Below are 25188 nucleotides of genomic sequence, written 5' to 3'. Positions count from 1 at the left end.
AAGAGTTCAATTATACTGAGAACGTAAATCTTTGAAGTGCTGTGCTGCTCACTTCTCTGGATACCACTCAAGGAAGCAACAATACTACGGGGGAATCTTTAAGAGTAGCTGCGCCGCTGTCGGTGTTTTATTGTACAGAGCTGTATTTTTGTGTAAGAAAAGATTCTTAATGAATGTTGATAAGTGCTCTTCAGTCTCATTTAAAGTCTGTAAAGTTGCTATGAAACAAAACATTAAGCAGGTCAGGCATCTAACTTTATAAACGGCGAGATAGTGTTAATTGATATTTCACTCAGAGGGTTTAGGTATGAGAAAAGCCATCTATGAAACTTGTGAGTTGAGTTGTATTGAAATATGCAAAGCATTTATAGAAGAAGTATGACAGTCTTCCATACTTTCTGTAATTTCAGTGCCCAATTCATCCTGCCAGTGTTCCCTGAGTGATTTAAAGATGGTTATTTAAAGTTGTGCAGATGTTTGGAGAAAAAAAATGACACACACCACCTTTAGTATATGGTTGGATACTCATGAGACACCCCGAAGTGATGAAGCTTTTTCTTGTACAGTGAGATATCAGCCCTTTAAAAATTGCCACAGTTGTAGAAAGTGGAAGAAATATGAAGGTGGAAGCTGAAATGCTTTCTGCCGTTGCCAAACAGCAGTGAGGCTATCATTTTAAAACATAGCTGGAGATGATGTAGAGCTGGGCGATATGAGATTTTTTCATATCACGATATGTTTTTTTCATTTCAGGCGATAACGATATCTATCACGATATAAGCCAAATAACTATATTTGTAAGATTTAAATGTGCCGTTGCTCACAAGTAAAATGTGAAATAATCAGCAGCTTGTTTTTAAATATTTATTTCCCATAATAAGTTCAACGGGGTAGATGTACTTAAGGAACATGAGACTTTTTCAGATAAATAAAGGCAAATATTGCAAACTACACAAAAGGCAGCCGCTAAAGCGTTTAAGTTTCAAAATAGAACAAACGAAACAGACTAAATTGTCAATTCCACTTAGAAATAAAGTATTAATTCTAAAAATAAATCTTAGTTTGTTTTACAGAAGAACAGACAAAACTGACTAACTTTTGTCAATATCAAATAAACTGAGAACTAAAAGGAAATTCTCAATCTCTCCTTGTTGTATAGCTTAGCTTTTCAAACAGTTTTAACAGTTACTTTAGTCTGACAAAAGCCGAATGACGAATTAGCGCTTCCAGTCAGAGACTGAGGCTACGTCCACACGTACACGGGTATTTTTGAAAACGGAGATTTTCCGTTTTCGTTTTAAAAAACAATCCCGTCCACACATAAAGGGAGAAATGAAAGAAAACGCTGCTATGAACATGCCAAAGCAGCAGGTGGCGCTAGATTCCTAACCGTGCAGAAATGTTGGCCAATCAGAAGTCTAGAAGCCTCGATGGGAAAAAGTAAACAAAGCTGGGGCATAGAAGCAGAACCGAGTCGTATGTGTGGAGGGACAGTAACTGTGTGTATATGTAAGCATTTAAACACTGCAGAGAGTAGAATTAACAGTATTGTAGAAATTCATTTCACCGAAACAATAACGTGGCGCACAGTGTGACGCATGCACCAGTTTATTGTATTTCCAGACTTGCTTTCGGCACAATTTACAGTGCACGCTACTCTGTTTTTTGTCAGACTTGAAATAGCCGAAATACCTTCACACTACGGAACTTCTATGGCTCTTCCGTTCGACAATCTCTCTGGCATTGGAACCATCATCTGTTTTCTCTTCGGTCACGCTCGGTTGATTTTTCTAGTCGGCACACTCATTTCCTCCATTATGCGCTGGCTCCATTACCCGCTGGCTGCTTCCCAAACAAACACACGTGCGGCTTGGCACTTGTGCTGTACGTAACAAGTCACGCGACGTGACGCTGCGGCTGTGATTGGTTCGGCTCTGCGCTACTGAATTTGGATCGGCTGACCTTTTTTTTTTTTTTTTTTTTTTTTTTAAGAGGACAAGAGCGGCGAGGTCTATCGCGATAGCTTAATTTCTCTATGAGTAAAAGTTATATCGCGATACATATCGTTATCGTTCTATCGCCCAGCTCTAAGATGATGTATGTCTCGATTCAAGTTGTAAAGACTCGGTCCTAAAGAATTTGCGTAAATGCATGACTAAAGCTTGTCAGGGTGTTCAGGTATATTTCAGGAGATTTCAGTATAGACACATGAGACCAAATCATGAAGTAGTTTTGGATTTTTCGACTGCTTCAGAAAGTTGCTCAATCTGTAGCCATTTGCTTGTCTTCCAGGACCGCGCTCCATTCCCCCCTAACCGACTAACAGCTACCGCAACTTTGACTGTGGATGTCGAGGATGGAGACGACCTGGGTCCCATGTTCCTGCCTTGTGTTTTAGTGAACAACACTCGTGACTGCAACCCCCTCACCTACCATGCTGCTATCCCTGAATTCACTGAACCGGTAAGAGCCAGGCAGACAGGCAAGTGTGAACACACTGCTATTCCACAAGGTCATTTTAACAGATTTCCTCCTGCTAATATATGCATGTTTATGTTTTCATGCATGGAGGCTGGATTTTTACCTGTCATTCTGTATGTGTGCATATGCACAGTATACATGCTATTCAGATTTGTGAGACATTTGTGCCATATGTTCACATTCTTGTTATATGTTAATCTATGTCACGCCTTTTAAATACCCTAATTGCCTCATTATACCTTGTCTTTGCCTCCTCACCTGAAGACAGACTACAATTTGCAGTTTATTACTGCATTTTGTTTTCCATTGTACTCACAAATTAAACTGAAGCATGAGATGACTTGGGATCACATCTAAAAACCATTGAGGGGAAAAAGAGAGGGAAATTCATATAGACCCGAGGTGGCGAGAGCAACTAGTGCACCAACAGAATTTATGTTAGTCTATACACGATTAGTTGTTTATTTATAAAACATATTTTATATTTGCTGTGTATCTCCATGCATGTAATAGTCATTAGAATGAACAAAAGTGAATCAAGCTGCGGTTTCCTCAGAGGAAGGTAGAAGCGCTCCTTTTATTTTGGACCTTTTTGTGTTGTGGTTAGCTTAAATATCCCCCCATTTATATGGCCATGAATGTGAATCTGCTTTCCAGTAGCCTACTCTTATTCCTGTATATGGTTAATGTTTTTCTTGTTATTTTAAGTATAATTTTCCTAACCAACACACTTATAGTTGGACCAGCTGCATTGTGAGGAATTATCGGATTCATTTAGCTCAGCTCAGGCAGTTGTGAGGAAACGGTTTCATCAAGTATGGCTTAAGTGTACTGTGGTGACATGTTCCGAACATGAGAGATAAATGGAATCAAATTATATTGAATGGAGCCAGAGTGTGACACTAAATAACACAAAATCCTGCAATAAAGACACAGTGGGATATATATAGATGGGTATTTAAAAAAAACAAAACCCTAAAGTTGCGGTTTTTATTTAGGGTGGCATAGTGAGTCACAGTTGTTTGTCCAGACCTTCCATTGATAGTTTGTAATTTATTATTTATGATAAAAGGTTTTCAGACTGTTATGCAAGACACGGCAGCACCAGCTACACAAACCAAAGCTTTTCATCATCTGTTTAGCAGTTTGTTTGTTTTTCCTCCTGTGAACACAGCATGGGTTCACCATACCTCCTTACCCTTTACTGTCGATATACATGCTTATACGACTTCTGATTTGGTCTCTGATTGTTTGGGGTTTTTTTTCTCTTTCTTTTTTTTATTTTTTGGGGGGAATTTTGCAGTGTAACACTAACATGTCTGTCCACTGGGAGAATTGTCTTCTCATAATTGATGAGTGTATTGTAATTAATCACAATAGCTAGACAGACATTATTAAGTTGATTTGTATTTATTTTCTGCCCTGGGGGGATATAATGTGGGCTCTGGAGTCCCCTGGATAATGACTGCTGAGGGAGGGTATTATAGCTAATCATCATTGTGCAGAGCTAGGGGGATTTGATTTAGCGCACCTCCAGACATTGTAAAAGCGAGAGGGTTGGTTGGGGAGGGGTGTAAGGATTACTCCAGAGCTGATGGATATAAATATACCCCCTCAGGGAGGGATTCTTCTTCCAATGAGCTGTTAGCCATGTGCCTATCTACACTAAGGAAGTTTAGCAGTGGCCCCTTAGCATACACGCACATACTGTGTCAGCCATATGGAGGCGTTTTGCATGAGGAAAGGTATTCTTAAATGTGATGTGCTAAACATATTCCCACTTAACCATATGTTGATGCAAATGCATAAAGGTAAAGCCAAGGTAGTTAGTGCTGATGATGTATGAGTGTGCATAAGCGGGGGAAATTATCCTAAAGCACCACTAGCAGATTATCTTTTATGTCCAACACTATCAGGTACATTTACATGCATGGAAATAAGAAATCTATAAGCTTCGGTTCATTGTTTTCCTTATTCTTATCATTATGTTATGGTGCTTACCAACAAGCTTACTGAAGTATATAGCCAGCAGGTTATATATTTTTTTCTAAAGGTGAGAAGAAGAGTTGATACTATCAAAATGTGGGGAAGGAACACATGGCTGTAGCTTTCTACATTTCTAGTGTTATTCACTAGAGGCGCAAAAGAAAAGCCAGCAAGGCACAGCACTGCACAATAACAGCAGTTCTCCTATCAGTTAATATTAATAAGTGCTATAGTGTATAAGCAGGTGGAACTGAGGCGACGTCTAATCACAGCGGCTCTACTTTAAGGCAGAAAGCACTTTAATGGGCTGGGCTGAAAGCGTAGAGTAGCTTCTCTGGAGAATGCTGTTTTTATGTGGAAGAGCAGAGTTGCGAGGACTGTGCAAAACATCACATAAGATTATACAGCAACCAAAATATTGATATAGAGCACACAGAAAACTTTCTGGGGCAGATCTTTTTTTTTAAAGAGGAATTTTCTATTGCAGAACAGTTTCCGGGGTTTTTTTTTGCTCTGCATAAAAATGCAGTCAGAGTTATTTTAGGTGATCCATGCAACAGTGAGATCTAGAGGAAATTAATCAATTTGCATTTTGATTATGTTGCTGTATTGTTGACTCAGCCACCCCTTGTTGCAGAGCAAACTGAACCCACTGAATGTTACCCCTCCGATCCGTGCTGTGGACATGGACAGAAATATACAGCCCCCAAGTGCCAGACCAAACATTCTCTACTACATCCTAGTTGGTAGGTTCATCACGTATTTTCATTGATTTTTACACTTTTAATGTCTTTGGCTGAGCTGATGCCATGATTTTCCTTTTTAATATTTCTTCTGGGGTTGATTCTACCATAAATGTTCTTATTTTATATTGCAGGTGAACCAAACACATATGCAGCATATTTCTCTTTGAACAAAACCACTGCAGAAATGCGCGTCCTGCAGCCAATCAGCCGGGACTTGTATCAAAAGTTCACATTAGTCATCAAGGTAAAGTATAAAAGTATATTTGACTTATTCATTCCTCGAAAGTTGAATTGTTTCAATCTGCCCTACACAGACACAGTTCTTGAGAAATCTCATTAAACTTAACCTCAATACAAAGCCTGTTCACTACATTTATGTAACAGTGCAGTGTAATGTTAGTAATTACGACAAATTGCATTTGCAAAAATTTGCAGTAAATTAGTGTCAACTATTAGACATGCGCAGTCCTACAAGGATTGTTAAAACATTTACCGTGATAGAGCCTCATTGTCTGTTTCATCAGCTAAAGGTAAAATATTGATTTCTCTCCTTCCTTCACATTAGGCAAACAACACTACTTTATTCAAGATTTCAATTCTCTTCTATTTTTAATGGGCTTTTGCGAGATTAAGTTTGACTCATCTCTTAAAAACTTTAGCGTGCACCCTTACCTGTTCTACCCAGATAACCTCTGTCCTGAAGGCCATTAACCTTATCTTTAGCTCCTTAGGAGCTGGGGGTGAAAAATCTGTTATGATTTATGGACTTAGCAGGACAGGCTGCTGTGCCTTCATGAATCTTAATTTAGAGCATAGTCAGGAATTGCCTATGTGCTGCTGGTGCAGCAGTGCAGATGAACTTTCCATCTACCCATCACTAACCTCTAGACACCTCTGAGCAGTGTGTAACGTGCTATTTACTGGGATAGCTGGGGAGCAAAGAGATGAGAGGAAGATTTCCACAAGAAGAAGGGAGGCTGATCATATGAGAAGCTTTCTGCATGTCTTTGGGATGATTGTGCATAGCTTGAGGAAAGGAGACGGTTCAGAGGAGAAGGAGGAAAAGACCAAGAGAGATAGAGAGAGAGAGACGTGTCTGGAAGATGGTAGATGGAGCCTCATCTACCTGATTCATGTACAGGGCAAGGAATGATTATTCTAGGATTCAAAGGAGCAGGTGAGTAAGAATTAGACTTTTGTGCCTTGAAGGTTCTGCATAGTTAATGCTTTAGGTAAGGTAACAGTTAAATAATCAGGAGCCTATTTTAGACAACATGTGCTTTATGTTTTAAAAGTCATCACTGATGTTGACTTAGGTACATCTACTAAGGTGACTGCGGTGAGATTAAGCCAAATGTCAAAGGCAGACGTGACGGCTTGGTGAAAGTAAGAGAATGAAGAAATGGCACTCTAAATCATGAGGGAACACTGTATGTGAAGTGTATGTTATGGCTGTCAATGACAGCATTTTTGTTTTTTCCCTCAGGCGTTTGTGTGAGCAGATTGGATCTCTGGGTCAGTATAGTGCTGGTGTTCTTATTATCACTTTGATAAGGGGATAAGTAGAAGATGTTTGGGGAAGAGAATCTGACATGAGATTGTGATTGAAATAATAACAGGTATGAATCTCAGCTGGAGGGAAGCTCAACTGAATATGCTACAAGTGGGTTTTTTTTCTTTTCCCCATAGTAAGCTATACACATAAGGCAGTAAACATGAAGTCATGGGGAACCTGCTGTTTACAATTTTGCAGTACAAGCGCTTACATTTCTTATAATTGGCACTCTACAACACAAGCCCAGTGAAATTGAGCTAATGTGCTGAATTAGTTCCAGGTCATGGCCTGAACTGATGTTCCCTTAGTCCCCCACTCCTTCTGTATTTTCAAAGCCTTAATGTTTCTGAAGCATCCCAGTGTGGGTGGCAAAAGTGACATATGTACTTAGGAGGCGAAAGATTGTAGTGACAGCCTGACCAGACCGCATTCATTAAGTTTCCTCTTACTGGGACATGGCAGTGTCAGATTCGACTCTAGTGTAAGTTCAGCTTCATTAGGTTTTGTGCAGTTTGAATGGCTGAGACAACATACTGATTTATGGAAATGTACTATGTTACTAAAGTGGCCATGTCACCCACCAGCCGTGCAGCAAAATGAAGTGGAAGGATTGTTTACATTGTTGTGATTGTTATGGATTCCTCTAGTTTGCTGTGTGTTTCTCTGTACATGGCACAAATGCAAACTGATTTTGGATGCAGGTTCATGTTTCACTTGTGCATTTCTTGGAGATTTTACAGCTCTGGATTTATCTTTCCAGATTTAGTTTGTAAACATTTTAATAGCTTAAGAGGACATATTGATTTTATGTAATGGGAACTAGATTTTTCAAGAAACTTGTTTTTTTTTCACAAATGGACTGATACCTGATTGAGCAATGTAATTTTCACTCTTTCAGTGGTCTTGTAACAGAACATTTCTCTAAGCTCTGTTCCATAGCTGAGTGCTGCATGTCTGTTTTTGGTTGAGGATATTGACATGCTGAATAGATGAGCTGTACATGGGGATTTTATTATATCAGACTGCTCTGTGGTTGATTCAGAAGGCAGAGAACCTTTACAGAAAAACAGGGATTTTTCACCTTCAGCAATGCAGACAGATTTGGTGTGAGCCTTTTTAATAGTGAAGTGGTTAATTTTGGCATTGAATCAGCTCGTAATATTCCCAAGAGCCTCCTTCTATCACTGGTCACTGATTTGACAGCAAAGGAGTGCCACTAATTGCAGTCCCTCTCCTACAAAGGATGGTATTTCTGTTAAATGCCCCGGTAATTACTAAGTTCTAATCCTAAATGGACCCCTGATTAAATTTAGTCAATATAGCTTTTTTAAAATTGAAATGACACTCAGAGAAATTATGCCTTTCTATTTCTGTGCCTGCATGAGAGTTGGAACAGCATAACTTTCCAGCAGAGTAGTCTTGTTGATATGGTATTTTCCACAGAGTGACTTTCACCCTTGTTCTTTCTTTTCCCTCTCCCAAGGCTGAACAGGATAATGGTCATCCCCTCCCAGCATATGCTAAAGTCATCGTTGAAATCTTGGATCAGAACAACCAGGCACCGTATTTCCAGTTTGCTACCTATCAGGGCTATGTGAGTGAGTCCTCCCCAGTTGGTACGACTATCTCAGCCAGTGCCAACCTTACCGCCCCCCTGGGAATCGTCGCTTTGGATAATGACATTGAGGAGGTACAGAGAGAAAGAGAGGCTTTATCAGCCTAAGCTCGCTGTTGCTTACTCTTTAAAGATGCCCATCCATGCATGGTTGCATACAAACACAAAGTACTTGTAGTGCATTGATTAAATATTGAGGACAGAGCCACATTTATTCATGTGCTTGTATCGCGTACTCACAGAAAATAACATGTGCATGAGTCATTGTCCCGCTATATTTGTTTTGTTGTTACAGCTGGCTCCCGGTGTTACACCTGTAGGTAAAAGGGCTGATTTTAAATGCTGTGGCACGCACAAACTCACACACGCACTCAAACCCACACAATGTTATAAAGGGATGTCCTGATCCAGTTTTGTGCTCTAATCTTTGATGCAAATCATTTTAAAGATTGACTAGCTTTTGATGCTGAGTTTAATCCAATATTCATGTTTTCCTGCATTATGCAGCTGCAGTGTGTACACTTAATAACTTAAAGTGGGCCTGTGCTGGGCCTCTGTTATTAGTAAAGGAAATTGAATTCAGAGATTTGGCTTAATAGTTTTGCTTTAAACTTGCAACATGGCTTCAGCTGGTTTCTTTCTAATGTGATATGATGGCCAAAGATTTAAAAATACATGTATAAGTCTTTGGAACGAGACATTTCCTTGCTTGATTTCCACTTCAAACAAAAGGTTAAATGCATTCCTTTTAGTTGTATTTATTTTGCCCACTCGCTTTACCTGATCTGGCACAATGTCAATGCGAATCTCATTCATTTAAACTTCACTTCATGTAGCCGATACAGATCAGTACTGCTGTTTCCCTTTTACCAAAACTGATTTGGGACATACCTACTTTTAATGCATGCATCATGGTGTGAAAAGTAAGAATACATTCAGAGCACTGATCACTGCTGGAGACATTCTCAGCGTCTAATTACCAACTTCATAATCCTGCTTTGTATTTGGAAAAAAAAAAACTCTATTTCCTGCAGAACTCCTCCTCTTTTTACTGCAGAATTGCACAAATGATCAATTAAATGGTAATCGGGTCTCCTGTAATGATTGGTGTGTTGTACATCAATCAAGCTGTGTACTGACTTTTGTACTGGAATTGGAGTGTGTGTTTGGAGTGTTTTGCTTTGATTGGAGTGTCTTTTGTAATGTGCAGATTGCTGTTTCTGCATTTCTAAAATCAAAACTTTACAAATTGATTCTTCCGTGTGGGGTGTTAACCATTTCTTTGACAGCTTACAAAGTGTGCGTGCATGTGTGCATCCACCTCAGTGGAGAACTCTAACTCACTCACTGCACTGTTAGACTCGCACAGTGACACGCAGCTAAAACAAATGATTACTACCTTTAGTTCATCTTTCAATACATAGCAAGTCTTTGCAGAAGATTAACACATCAAAGTGGAAACAGAGATAACAAAATCAATAAGCCACCCAGTCCCGATGTTTACCAAACTCTCTTAAGAGGACTCATTGATGGATGTGAATCGAAGCCGACTTGCAGCAGTGGACCACAGTTGTATTAACACAGCAGTGATCGTTATCAAAATGACTCTTTTTCAAAATGTTTCTCAAGCTTTTTGTTTTCATCTGGAAACCTTAAACCAAAAGCTGAAAACCCCATATCCTGCCTGCTTAATTTTTCCCCCTAAAGGAACAGGTGTAGTAATTAGTAAAGACGCCTTTCTATTGCTTTCATGATACAGTCACATTCATAAAGATGTGGGGTTCTTTGAGTGTTTCATTAATGTTAAAAAGACATTGGTTTAGGGCTCATTGCCTTCTTCTCTATTTTCTCTAGAAAGATGGGTGACCTGCCAACAGATTACTTTTTCCAACTCTTTGGCAGATCAAAATGTACCATTTGATAGGTTTCTCAGCTCCACAGCTGCGGCCTTCGAAAAATAAATTATGAAACAGTCATGTCACCATGGCAACATGTTTCTTTTTTTGTATATCTTTCTTTCGGAAGACAAAAGACCCCATGGTGACGATTACCCTGGATGACTACACCATGATCTTCAGCCTGACCCCAACTGGGATAATCCGCTACCTGAGGCTCCTCAAACCTGTGGACCGGGAGACGCAGATGGTCTATACTTTCACGGTAGGCCCACAACTCAGTGTAGCTATCTGCACAACTGCACTCGAGTACTGTGACCCACATCTTCCATTTTGTGTATTTAAATAGAAGTTCAAGATTAGCCATGTACCAAGAGGCACTTGGAGATACAAAGCTGACCTGACACTTCCAGAGCAATATGACCTTTATTAGTGGACCCATAGCAGTGAAGTGAGGCAGTTTGTCCACTTATACATTTCCATCCAACAGTGGACCAGAGGCATATCGGTTTTGTATGCTCAGTAAGATTTGTGGTGCATGTTTATTTTAATGTTATGTAACAATGCATAGATTTTAATACTATACGCAGAAACTGTAATGTGAGAAACATTGTAGGGGTGGCAAATCCCAGATAAATCAGAAACAAAATCAAGTAGCTTATTGATCAGGTTAACATCATCCATGAAGCAAGAAAAACATCCTGCAAATACAGAAAACTCTAACAGAGAGTTGTACTCTGAAACTTGAAAATAGCCATGAAATGTTAAACTGATGATTCATTCGTATATTATCTTTAATCTTTTGTGTGCTTAGTGTTATTAACTATACATGTAGAATTATCCTGTTATTAAGTAATGATCTGCCCATTAACTATTAGTATTTCACCAAAAGTTGAATTGTACTAGAACTGTACTCTTCTTGCTATTTCTCTATTACCTTTGTTCTTCTTTATTTGCTATAGATTTCTCTATTACTCTTGAATGTAGTCAGGTATATGGTATACGAATAAGCTCCTTAAGTTACTTGCGTTTGAATTATTTTCTTGTCTTTCTTGGCCTTCTTGCACACCACTTCCTAAATCTGTAAAAACAAGACAAAATACTTCTGGCTCTCAGATCATAATCAAAATATTGTTTGCACTGTCCATGTTGGCTTTCTTGTTTCTTCTTTTCTTCTTTTTGACTTTGACTCACAATACAAGTCATTCAAATTTATTGGAACCCTGTAATTTGTATATTATATGAAATGGTTCAGTCTCACTGAGCTCCACAGCTATGTTTTATCTGATGTTTTCATTGTTATTAATTTCACATTAGCAGTCTGGTTCACCAATTTTAAGTGTTTTGGCTTAGAGAGGTAGCAACTTGTTTATCCAGGGGTATTAGCAAACCAGCAGTGATACTACAGCAAGCTTGCTGGAAATGTTTCCCCGGGGACCGCAGAAGTTTGAACTCGGATGCTTTTGTGTGCCATTGATTTTGGTGTAGTGCTGGATTTGGTTGAGTTGGTGAAAGTGCTTTGGACATCAGCACCAGCGGTATATGAAGGAATGTTTTATTTATTATGTGTGTGCGTTGTTGACCCTTTTGTGCTGTGTGTGCTCAGCTTTATTTATCCTCTTTGGTTTCTCTCTGGTTTGGATATATGAGAAGCTTAAAAGCTGGTAAGTGCTAAGCATGCTTTTGAGCTCAAGATCCATTCTAACAACACTTTACAGAGAAGCTGAGAAGCTGTCAGTTGTGGGTTGATTGTGTTGCGTTTTTTAGATAGCCATGTTTGGCACAGCTTTGTAGAAAGGTCTTTATTCAGTATCACATGTAAAAGAGAGAAATTCCCTTCTCGGATCATTAGAAGCAGTTGTTCTGCTATCTTTTGGTAACATCCTCTTCATGTCGCTTCACTTGAACAGACAAGTTGCATATTAAATGCTATAAAGGTTTTGAATAAATTCTAGAGATATATTTTTTAGTGAGCTTCATTTATTCATTTTCTGTTTGATTTTTTAATTAATGTTTTTTTATTACATTATAATGTATGTCACTGATTATCGGGGCGCTATGTTGTACTGTTATTACAATATTCAGTACCGTGCAAATGTCTTGAACCACCAATCTTTTCATTATGTTTTGCTTCTAAGGAGCCAGACTTTCTTGTGCTTTTTATCCCTCAGCCATCAAAGGCTGATGGGGTACTGTTGTCACACGCCGGCCAGCAGGCGTAGACACCCAAGTTTGTTAATGCGGTAATTCAAATCTCAGTGATCTCTGACCTCAAGGACAGTGGCCAAGTTTTCTGAAAATCTTATGATGGGATAACTCAAGAAATCACCTGGAATTTTCAAACTCATACCATAGGTGCTGCCACTGAAATCTCAGACAAGTTTGAGTCCCATTGATCTCCACCTCAAGGTCAGAGGTCAGGGTTTCTGAAAATCTCCTAGGATTATCACATTTATACCATAGGTTCATCTACTGCACAGGCAGGTGCTGGTATTTTTAGTGGTCTTGAGCAGTAGTTCTCCAGGGTTTCTGAGGGTCTTTTGAAAGTTTTTATTTTAACATTGGCTGCTTTTCAGTCTTTTTCAGTCCAAGTCCTTATACCTGACCATTTTTAGACCATTTTGACAATAAATCACTCAGTAATTTAAAAACAACAATAAAATACTTAAAGAGATACTTTTCTTTTAAAAAGATCTACATATAACAGACAACTTAATAAAAATGTATTTTAAATTACATGTTTAACCACTTTGTTACTAGCAGCATCTCACAAAAACGCTTCAAGTTCCCATTTCTTCTCTTGAATCTATGAAATAGAGTAAAGGTGACACCATTTTTGAATGAACAAGTTCCTGAAGGACCATTAGTCAGAAACTCAGCATGGTGTGCAGTGTGCCCTTAAAAGTTTAAGAGCACTGGACGAGTGGAGGATAAGAGAAGTGGCAGGCATAAAAACTATCCACAGCAGATGAGTAGTATCTCAAAGTCATGTCTTTGAAAAATAGGAACAAATTCAGCAAAGACCTGACACGTGACCTGAGTGATACTTCTGGCCCTTCAATTGGTCCATCTACTGTTTGCCGAAGCCTCATCAGAAATGGTCTTAGTGGAAGGGTGGCTGTCAAGAAGGCATTCTTAAAGACAGAAAACAGAGGAGAACACACAAAGTTGACTGAAAATCAGAGGCCACTAGTCTTATGGAGTGACAAATCCAAATTTCAAATTTTTTGTTCATTGTTGTCAAAATATATGGAGAATGTCAGCAGAGAGTGTCTGCAGCTATCTATAAAAGACAGGGGAGACTCTGTCACAGTTGTGAGCTGCATTTCATTCAGTGGCATTGGGGAGTTTTTCAAAATTGATGGAATTATGAATGCAGAAAAGTATTGTTGGATTTTCATCCATCGTGCAATACCAAAAGCATCTGACTGGCAACAGCTTCATTTTTCAGCATGACAATGATCCCAAACACATTGCCAATGCAGTAAAAGAATACCTGGATAGAAAAACACACAGTGGAACATCGTCAATCATGGCTTGGCCTCTCCAGAGCTTGGACCTCGACATTATTGAAACTGAAAATAAAACAAAAGGCAGTCAGCACCAAAGAAGAACTTTAGGATATCCTTGAAGAAGTCTGGAGAATTAGACTACCTAAAAAGAATTACGAGAAAAATGACAAGACATTAAGCTTGTACGAATTGTCCAAACTCTAAATAATATAATAATAAACTATATCAAATAAAATCAATTCTGTAGCACAGTGATACAGTGATGCTGCTGTAACTCTAATGGACACACCTTTTCTACTGCTTTGCTATATTAAAAAGGTAGGATGTGCCACTGGCTACTGGCAGCGTGTGTGCACCACAGTTTGTCTTTTTACTCGTTACACCTGCAGCACACGTTAAGTCTAGGGCTGTGTGAGTCAGTAGAAGGCAAGCATGTTCACTACACCCACGGGGTAAGTCGACAGCCCAACCAGTCTTCGAGGCTCTAGCTACTTGAGCCATGACTTGCCATGTCGACTACCACATAGATGAGGTTCAGGGAAGCATTCGATGCTAGTGGCTTGTTAGAGCTAAATTTAGATATTATGATGTGATGCTGGATGGTATGAATAAAACTTTGTATCATGCTGGGTTTTGGGGTTTGTTAGTTTTTTGTTTTTTTTGGTTTGTTTTCTTTTGTTTATATTTTTTCTTGTTCACTTTATGAATTGTAGTATTATTACTAATAGTAATAATTTCCATAAGTGGTTATTTCATTTTAGATTTATAATGGCTTATATTTGTTTTTCTGTCAGGACTACATAAAATACAAACTTTAATGTAAGATCAGTACGTAACAGGCTGCTTGTTATGCTTTTCAGTTTTGCTCAATGCCAGTTTTTCTGCTGCAGACTTAGTATATGGTTCACTGGTGTTAATGTTTCCACAGCAGAGCTTTGTAGTGCAACTTTATAACGAACTCCATTTGGACTTATTTTTCTAAAGTTTGTGGCACAAATGATTCTGTGGTTAGAAAACACAGCTCATCTTTTGGCAGCAAAATATTCTGGACCATCTTTGTGTCTTTTTTTCTCCATCCTCTATCAGTCTTTACTCGGGTAGCATTAGATCTGCTTGGCTAGCTAGCATTACCCAGCATGCATTTCAGTGGCGTAGTTAATTAAAGCTCTATGTTTCACAAATGAAGTTAATACAAGTCTCCTCTCAGTACACTATTCAGTACACTGAATGTCCAAAGATATAATTCACTTAAGCTCCTGAAAAGCTGTTTTTTATCTGCTCACTGATATAGTAGAGTAGTACATGAAGTATTCATATCATGAAATTAAGACTATTATAAGTTTAAAGTGCATTGAGGCGACCTTTGTTGTGATTTGGCACTATATAAATAAAATTAACTATACAGATACACTGTTAACCACTACTGTGATGTTGTCACTATTGTGCCTGGGTGCCTTATAAAAAATAGATTAAAAAAATTAAATATATATGTGTAAATATTACAAGTTTGTATTTAAGAGCTGATCGAGGTACAATGAATATATCCAAGGAACACAAACAGTGGGAAAATAAGAAGACTGAAATAGAGGAGGGGGGTGAATAGAAGTGTCCACCTGTGTCTGTATAACACTGATAGGAAGGTCCATGAAAGAAAATCACTAAAAGTCAACCCTTTTTTTTTTTTTTTTTGTTGGCAACTTTTTTTTTTACTTGAAGTAAGATTTAATTCAGTCTTTAGAATGAAAGCGAGGTTTGTGCTCCAAGGAAAAGTCTTTTTAACTTTTCTTTGTCTAGTCTTTGTTGATCCAAAGGTTTATCACGTGGCAACATGTCTGAGCTGTTACATTAACATGTTAGATTGTGGCTTTTGAATGCGTGAGGAGTTGTTATTGCCACCTGGACGGTATGCATGTTACACACATTTTAGTTTAGGTGACAGGGTGCTAAGAGTTTTGTCTACTATTGTTCTATGTGGTGTTGTAATTGTTAAATTGTTAATGAGTTCAGACATTCAGTATGGCAGGAATGTGTCTTTGAATTGAATTGAATTTCTAATAAGAGGTACCATAATGTCCCTTCTTCTGGCTGTCTGGGGTCAAAAAATGCATCCAGCACCTTCTTGGTTTGGCGATCTGCCACAGCAGAATCTGGGTTTAGACCTCTTAATAAGTCTTGTTTCATCTTAGCTAACCCCTGTATAAGCTGTCATTTGGATAAGTCAGGCCTGTGATGTGGAAAAAAAACTGAATGAAATTTAGACAACACACCTGCTACAGCAGGACAGCAGTACTTTACACACCATGTACCTGACTAATCCATGATTAGATTAGATTAGAGGAACAGCTCTTCACACATGCAGAAAGGTGCCAGATTTGTCAACACAGTGTATTATGCTTAAAACGGAGTCAGAAGGACTCAGATGTAGTGCACTGATAGAACTCCATGCACAAAGATGCCCAATATTCTACTGTGCAGATATTTGCACCACCCATTTGTCTGAGGAGTTGTTGGTGAGAATAAGGCAGATGTGAAGTATGAAGGACGGCTGTGGCCTCTAGGCCTGTGTGATTGCATCACACAACCAGTGAGATAAATGCTGTTTTGACAGCAACCTACCCTGGGATTGTCCTCCGTGGTGGACAAATTGTTGCCTAATGTTAGTTGTGCAAAAGACATTATGAGCCAGAGCTCACACGAGACACTGCTTTTGTTCAATGCTTTGTTCTTACTGTAGGTTCAGAAGAAAGATTTTGCTATATTAACCTTGCTCCTGTCTTCCCTCATAGTACAACATAATTTTGTGCCTGATAACACAAATAAGGAACTCACTCTTATATAAGACTAAAAAAAACCATTACTTTAGGGAAATATTCTTGAAAAAAATTTGATTTACTTTCTGACATGCCATAAAGCTTAATTATTGACAGAGCTATACAGTAGATATTCATCTACATACCTTGAAATGTTGGTTATACCCAGTCCTCTGGATCAGACTAAGGCATGGGATGAAAACGTAGTCATGGACTAGTAGGAACACCACAGGACAGCCCTGTTTTCTATCCCTGTGGACTTTAGTGAAAGGTTCATAGTGGGATATTGGTATTCTTAATTTTGGGGGGGTTTGAAAAATTAGGCCAAAGCTCTGTGAAGCAAGTCAACAGGAACCGTATGGCTGGTATCTCCTGGCACCACCTAAGAGACCGCAGGCAGGAACACAGTGTTCTTCCAGCATTACCGTGCCTCTCAGATCTTCCGCCTTCTTAGAAGTGGGCGAATAGCTATCAAAATTATGTGGACAAGGAGAGTGCCACCAGTGCGGTCTCTGAGCAGCAATGAGGATAGTGCAAGCCAAGAACACATGACTCCAGACCTCTCATTATCCAGTTCCAGTCCCTGCCCCCAACAGGGACCTGGGAAGAGAAACCAAGATGAAACAAATGGACTGTTGCCTACCATCAGGATCCTCCTCCTTAATATCTGAACATAGAGTATCTGATAGAGTCTGCCTCTATCGTGTTTGAAATTGATAATGCTAAATATTTATGTAGTATTTGAGTATTTGGTTTTCAGCTTTGTAGATATGTCTCAGGCTGATCTCACAACAGGCTTTACATTTTTCACTTTTAAAACTTTTTTGGGGATGTGAGTTTATCAGAATCTATAAAACGTTCTACCTAACCTTGAAAAACATATTGATTCACTTCTTTGACTAATGTGTGTGTGTTTGTATTTCTCAGGGATAATTTATTTAACAAATTTATTACTCTAATTTATATTAAACTGTACTCTAGATGTAGGGTATAGATAGTATCCAAGATTTTAGGGAAAAAAACCTTTTTGTGCATATTTTTGTAAAGTATTATATGAATGTGTGTTTATCTAGTTCGTTTCTCTTGCAATAAGCAAGCTCTATTCATGTTTAGCTTTTGTGATAGATTTGATTAATTTTTAAGCTATTTCTTTTTGTTTGCTTTGTTTGCTTTGAAGGTTAGATTTCCAATGAGTTTTATTGGGAACCCATCTGTGTTTCATTTACAATCAACACCGAATATATATTCATGTCTTTCTTGTTGTTATTTGCCCTTCATTTTTATACCTTAGTCCTCATTCTTCTTTTTGGATTCTTATTTTTATATATTTAAATTTGGGTTTTTTTGGGTTTGTTTTTTTTTTTTTCAATCAACCCATTAAGGTTTTTTTTGTCTATTTTACTGGCCTCTGCATTCGGAAATGGGTCCCCTCAGTTGGAATCAGTTTAATCCACTTCTCATAGTAAACATATTAGTCAGGCATGACATGGTTTACATAAGTCAGTACTTACACATTTATATAAGTATGTATAAGTATGGATTGTCTCAGTAAATCCAAATCTGCTTTCCTTCTTGTCTCCCTAAAACTTCTTGGCATCTCAGTTCTGGCTCAAGAACAGAAACACAGTTTGATAGGATGGAAAAGCACATTTCTATATGTTATCATTTGTTTCTGTTCAACACCTTAACTGTGAGTGTTTAGCTGCTACTAAAAGCAATCTCCTGATATACAGTATAACCAGCAGGATTTGTCATTTCAATTTTGAGGCTTAGTGCAAAGCGTCAAAACATGTATTTCTTGCTGCTGCAACAGTTGTTGTTTAGATCTACCCTCTCCTACACTTCACTTGTTGCTCTGCTCAGTCCATTTTCTTTCTACCTCGCCAAGTACTGGAGATCAGAGCTGCCAGGGACAAATAAACATGTGGTTTGTTCAGTTTGCAATCTGTCCTTTAGGCAGCTTCAGACGAGCACTCCCTTTTCTTCTCTAAGCACTTTTCTAATGTCAAGGGAAAGAAAAATGAACGTATACAAAGGAAAACTGTAAGCACTGGTGTTGAGGTCGTAAAAACGTTATTTGACACTTAGGCTTATCAAATAGTGAAAGCCTAAGGTTGAATAAAATAATCAATTGTCTATGATTTATCTGAGGAAAATGGACTTCACTTGTGTACGCTTTATTAGGTATTTCTCTTTCTTGTGTTTATAGATGGTGGCGTCAGATGGCGTCCAGCAGAGCAGGCCAGTAACTGTCAACATCCTGGTCATTGATGCCAATGACAATACCCCCACATTTGGAGAGGTCTCCTACAGTGTTGAAGTCTTCACCAACATGCAGCCGGGGGAGACGGTGCTACAGGTAATCAATCCAACAATCATTCTTTTGCTTCTTTCCTCTTGCACCAGCACGCCGCGCTACGTCTCCATCTTTTTCCTCATCACACAGAATCCCTCTCACGCACGTTCTTTCATGCTCAAAACAAATAACCACAACAATCCAGTGCATTGTGCTGGAATAGTGCCCTTCATCTCATCTGTAGTCCTGTCAGACAAGTCACAGACAATGCTTTTATCTATATCTTCAGTGCACAAGCTTGGTTCATTCGTAGTGGAAGGCACTCGTGATGACCGTGAATTAACCCCTCTGCTTACGTATTTTGCTTATAAAACACAATTTTCTCCTTGTTTGTTTAGTCCATTTTGATTATCTTTATGGATTAGGAACATTGTTCGTTTTTGATTTCATTAGTGTAGTGGTTTTAAAGGTCATGATATACTTCCCTCTTTTCTGTTATGCGTGTATGCTTAAGTTAACCAAATCTAACATCTGTGCATGAAAACGATAAACGGTGAGCAGACTCGTGTAGGCATTACTGAAAGGGACATTTTTCATTCATTGTTTCATTCTGGGTAGGAACAAACACAGCTTGGTTAGAAAGTGCTCAGGCAATATTTAGTTAGCCTGTGGAAATTACTGTGATTCCAGTGAAGGTGACAACACCAGCTCATAATTTACATGCGCTTATTTAAAAGGACGCTGAAGGTCGCTTAACTTCAAAAGCTAACTAGAGGTCATAATTACAGCTTGCTCAAACTTATGCCATAGGAGAGGACTTGTTCAAAACATGAACCATAACTTCATTTTGCTACAACAGAGGAGTAAGAGTTCTATCATTGTATTGTCTCATTTGATAGTCGGAGCATGATTCTTTCATCTTTTAGCTGATCTGTCCTCTCAGCAAGGCCTCTCCTCAAAAGAGAAAAAAAAAAAGTCAGACATTGAAAAGGTCAAGTTTAATCGGTTTTAAAAAACAGCCGTTTCACCCTCCCTGAAATGAGGCCAGGGGTCACAGAGTGCCTGGTATGACCGCTTAACCGATTTTTATAAGCCATTTATGAGAGCTGAAGCCCCCTGAGGATTCTGCTGCTTATTTGATGCTACAGCTCTTACTCCAACGACAGGAGCATGGAAAAGGAGGTCATGGTAACTTGGATTAAAGTTTCAAGGCCCTAAAGATATGAAGCCAACTACACTATGAGGGCTCGTATTTACAAGCAGCGGGATGTCCTAAATAATTTTCCTTGAAGGAAAGGGTGGTTCCTTAATTTGTTTGATATGGGAGCATGAAATAAATGATATATTTACATATCATTTTTTCCATCACACTTGCCAAAAGAACTATGTTTGTCAGCTGTCTGTCAACAGCCCCCCATATTTTATATGAAAGGCTGAATGTAGTGAAAGTAGTTTGCAACTTTGCTCATCATTAAGTTAAACAAACCAAAATCCTTTAGATTTGATTTCACTTAAATGCAGACCCTTTTCTATGCATTTGTCATTTCACAGACTTTAACACATACAAATCATTTTGTGAAATCATCACTGTTTTTTGATATGGCTGTACTGTAAACAATAGACAATTTCTCTTTTATTGTTGTAATTTTAACATTTAACATCTGAAACGGGTGTCTCTTGTGAGACATTTAGCCTCAGTGGGACTACTTGTATAGATAAAGGTTAAAAAAAATAAATAAAAATAAGCATAATGCAGATGATATTGTCCAGCAAATATTTATATTTGGGAATACCTCTGCAACTTATTTGCTAAACAGGTCCTAACCCACAATCCCCACCCACTGAGAAATAGTTTCTGCTTGACTGGTTTAGTAAACATATTTCTGGGAGGTGTAAAGCAAAGGGAAAAAGAGGAAAATGTAAAGGCACTGTGTGTATAATGTGTAGCTTTTTTTTTTATCTCCCTAATTTCTCTCAGCTGACAGCATCGGATGCAGATGAAGGGCTGAATGGTTTGGTGACCTATGAGATACTGGCTGGCGCCCAAGGAGATTTCATCATCAGTAATCGCACTGGACGCATCACCGTGGCACCTGGTGTCACTTTAACTGTCGGGCGATCTTACACACTCACTGTCAGGGCCTCAGACAATGCACCAGAGACCCAGAGAAGGTGATTTATTTGAACATTGAAGAGTTCTACATTGATGGAAGCAGTTTTGCTATTGTGATTAATGTTCTGTACCTTTTTTTTTTTCTTTTTCTTAGTTTTTTTTAAAGAAGGCAGATTTGTTTCTCCTTTCAGAATGAAAAGCAGTTTCATAGAGCCGAAGCCATCTGGATGAATAGATTTGCCAGTGTTATCTAATTGAATATGAACTCATTGTAATTCACAACATTGCTTGAAATGACCCAGAAAATTTTTTGGGGGCTGAAATATGGAAAAAATAATTATTTGGCCTAGCTACTTTGAGTGAATGTATCCTTTTTCTTCATTGTGGTTAAACTATCTTTTTAGTTTTTCCTTTTCTTTTTTTTTTCTTTTTTTTTAAATGTGTGCTTGGAGCTGTCAAAGGGAAAGAATTTCAGTGTTTCAGTGCGCCACTCAATTTGCACAATGTTGTGAAAGAGGCTGTAATGTGTTTCTGTTTTGATTTCATTAAGTCAAAGAAAGGTTGTCATAGAGATATTTCACCAACTGGTTAACATGGTGACAAAATTACTCCTCGTAGGACTTCATGTTCAGTACAGTTAGGCTTTTACTTAGTAAAAGTAAGTAAAAGTTAAGTACCAGTTCAACAAGACATGTTGGAAAAAAACAAAAAAACAATTAAAATCAGTTACACTTTTGTTTCTATGAAAACTAAGAAGGCGGACGAACTTAAGCAATCATTAGAGCCTTGATCTTGAGACTTAATGCACTTTTCATTATAAGATTGTCAACCACAAAGAAAAACCAGTGCAACCAAAACTCCTTTTCTACATTTCTGCAGTAAAGGCTCAATACAAGTGAACTTTGATGTGTCATTACATTGTGTTTGAGTTGCTTTCAACTCTTTCTTTAGCTAATTTGTTAACTGATGATTGACTATGTCTTGAGTTTGAATTGACTGTATTTGCAGTAATTAAAAGAAGACATTCACATATCTATATATAGTCTGACACCTGATGTGAGAGACAAAACCAATACAGAGATATGACTGTAAACCTGAGACAAGATTGTGTATAGGAACAAATGTAGGAAGGATACATGAAAAATTGAAATTGCCCAGGGCCATGGTATTCTCTGTCAATATCAAATGGAAAAAGTTTGGAACCACCAACAGTTTTCCTAGATACAGCCACCAAGGAATAATTGGGCCTCAATTTCATCCCCTAAGGCCATCAAGTCAACAACACAGTATAGGCAGCCAGAGTCTGGATCTAAATCTAATACAGTAAAAAATAAAATAAAATAAAATTGATCCAACCTAGTTGAGTTTGAGCAGTTTTGCCAATAATAATGTGAGAAATTCCTAGCAAGTTTGGAAAAAAGTATTTCAACCAAGTATAAAATTAAATTGTATTTATTTTATTACATTAATAAAAAAAAATGTTTTGTTTTGCTTTGTCATTGATGAGTAATGAGTATACTAAAAAAAAGTTTAATCCATTTTAAGAATTAAATCAAAGTATTTAGAAAAAGTAAATACAGTGTTTATTTAACCTATTTGACTGCCCTATGGGCAAGAGGTCATTACAGCTCAACAGTTGGTCAAGTAGAAACTAATGCTGAAAGTCAGTTGGTGTCTGTATTTCTGCCAGGAGCTCCATCACAACAGTCAACATCGAGGTTTTGCCACCCAACAATCAGAGTCCACCACGCTTTCCTCTCCTGACATACAGCCTAGAAGTCAGTGAAGCTATGAGGATAGGAGCTATTCTGCTCAATCTGCAGGTGAGTCACAAATTCACACAAGGCATCGTTGTGACTTTTGCTGTGTCAGTATATGTTGTACTTTAGACAACAGATTTTTTTTTTTTTTAACTGACATTTCACATCCTGCACTATGCTTGTTTTCACTCCAGTGCAGTATCCTTTTAGCTCAGCTGTCCTGTTTTGCACCCTTCAGCATATGGCCTTCAGACTCCTGTTGTCTTTTTTCCCCTCTAGGCCATAGACAGAGAGAACGATCCGATCAGGTATCGCATTTTGAGCGGGGATTCCCAGAAGGTCTTTAACCTCACTGAAACGTAAGTCCAGATGGGATTGTGTCAGACTTTTTGATTTTTAGCAATAAGGCTGATATTAGAGGATATATTTACTCAGTGATCTGCAAGAAAAATGGCAACTTAATGGAAGGCTTTAATTGCTTTGTGAGTGCAAAGGCTATACATACTGTAAATAGTATGACAACCGTTGAAGACGGCTTTCACAATAACAATGGACACAGCAAATGACTTGGATGGGAAGATAAAGTGAAGTGACAGATGTGCACTTGTGATGGAGGAATATAGAAGCTCACTTGGCATTCATTGGTTTTAATTATACTGTCAAATGTTCTCATAGAGAGAGAACTTTTTTCAAAGAGTTTGTTGGAGTTTTGTTATTTTAAGATATGAAGGCAATTCCATACAGAAGAAAACTGCAAACAAATTAAGTGCTAATAGGACAGCCTGAAGCACAGTTTGGCTCAAGCTACCAGTTGAGGCTCAGTGAGGTGACTATTTCTCAACCAGAGACTCTGCTTATATACTTTAGACCTTGCTTGGTTTAGCATTTGTACTGAGGAATGCAATCTTTAGTTTAGAAGATTTTGAATTGGAAAATACTTCACTGCTAGCTTCAGAGTGTTGTTTTTGGACATTTTGAACCCCACAAAGGCTGCGATCACATGTTCTCACCTTGCCAGCATATTTCTTCCATAATTTGCAGAGCAAGGTCGGCTAAAATAATTAGAAAAGGTTTTTAGCTCATCTGACTGAAGGAGCAGCGAGCTGGTGTGGTGGCAATGGCTCAGCCATCAGGCCGCAGTCCACAAGAATCAGTTTCCTAATAAATTATCATAAAACAGCAAACATGTTTTGGAGAGATCTCAACATTAGCATACAAAAAACTCACTCACCTACTTCTACGGAGCAAGCAAAAAGCATAAAATATTGTGGGCGCTGAGTGCTTTTCTCATCTATAAACGAACAAGAAATATGGAGTGACGAGACATGGGGAGACTGAAAATGCAGGGCCTTGCCAGACATGTGTCTCACTAATTGATTAAAGCTTATTTTGTCTGCGTTTTCAACCTCCCAGCTAGGTAAGGACAAGGTGTGTTGCAGTACTGTATTGCCACCTTTTCTCCACTCTTAATTTGCTCCACGGTGTTAAAATTGTATGTTTTTATAGAGAGTCGTTTGCTGTGTGGTTTAGTCACGGTAAGCAAAAACATGGTGACACAATCAAAATAGCAGGGGATCGCTATTTTTGCCACTGGCACTGTAATCTCCTAAACCAGATATGACAGAAATCATGCTAAAATAAATAGACACATCTTCATTTAGCTCATTCTTTGTGTGTTAAAAATGTTACAGTCACATCACAGGCTTTCACCAGGCTATCAGTATAATAAATGCAAGCAAGTGCTGATATAGCACATGATGAATCAAAAAAATTATTAGTACAACTGACGAGTGTGCAATTTACAGTACAGAGCGTATTGCACACTCTAATTTTTCAACCCTCAGAACTCAGATTTGATTCAGTGAAGAGATTTTTGCATTGCTGCATGTTCAGATAACAGGCTACATAGGAGGCTGGCTCAATCCAGCTTGTATGAATAATGAGCCCTCCAGTAAGAACTTTCTTATAAATGGGGCAGAGACCCCTAAAGGAGGTGGAAATGCTTCATATTCACTTACTGTTATGTCTAGATTTTCCACTAGAAAGAACGGACGAGTTGATTTCAAATGTAAAATTTCTGTCTCGGTGCATATTGCTTTGATCATAAATCCTTTAAGCATCAGTGTTTGAGATTGTCTTACATTTGGGCCAGTATATCGCTGTCAAATAACATGCACAAAAACTCAAATATCAGTATTTAATTAGCTACAACAATATTCGTCATATAAATTTTATCGTGGGTTTTCAGTCTGCAGATCTTGATGCTACTTTGAGTACTCTGACCCTGCCTACTTTTGTTTGATTACAGCATCGTCTTTGAAGTCAGTTCTCTTTTTGTAGTTTCTCAGAGTCATAAAAACCTAACCTGGAGGCTATGCCAGCTTTGATACTTGCAGTGTGTTCTAGTTGGCAGCTCAGT

At 38.3% G+C, this 25188-nt stretch overlaps 1 protein-coding gene across 1 annotated transcript in view; it reads left to right on the top strand.

Moving 5' to 3' along the window:
• The window catches only part of LOC101467287 (protocadherin-15), a 228953-nt gene that overhangs the window by 122933 nt on the left and 80832 nt on the right, over positions 1 to 25188 (top strand). The window contains exons 11-19 of the mRNA XM_076891629.1: positions 2293 to 2463; positions 5105 to 5213; positions 5345 to 5457; positions 8252 to 8458; positions 10409 to 10543; positions 18810 to 18959; positions 20875 to 21068; positions 22700 to 22832; positions 23049 to 23128. Coding sequence (XP_076747744.1) covers positions 2293 to 2463; positions 5105 to 5213; positions 5345 to 5457; positions 8252 to 8458; positions 10409 to 10543; positions 18810 to 18959; positions 20875 to 21068; positions 22700 to 22832; positions 23049 to 23128 — 1292 coding nt within the window. The remainder of the gene's footprint in view (positions 1 to 2292; positions 2464 to 5104; positions 5214 to 5344; positions 5458 to 8251; positions 8459 to 10408; positions 10544 to 18809; positions 18960 to 20874; positions 21069 to 22699; positions 22833 to 23048; positions 23129 to 25188) is intronic.

The sequence above is a fragment of the Maylandia zebra genome, linkage group LG13, assembly GCF_041146795.1.
Source record: "Maylandia zebra isolate NMK-2024a linkage group LG13, Mzebra_GT3a, whole genome shotgun sequence".
NCBI classification, from domain to species: Eukaryota; Metazoa; Chordata; class Actinopteri; order Cichliformes; family Cichlidae; genus Maylandia; species Maylandia zebra.
The sequence above is the reverse complement of the archived record's forward strand: the minus strand, read 5'-3'. Positions and strand labels throughout refer to the sequence as shown.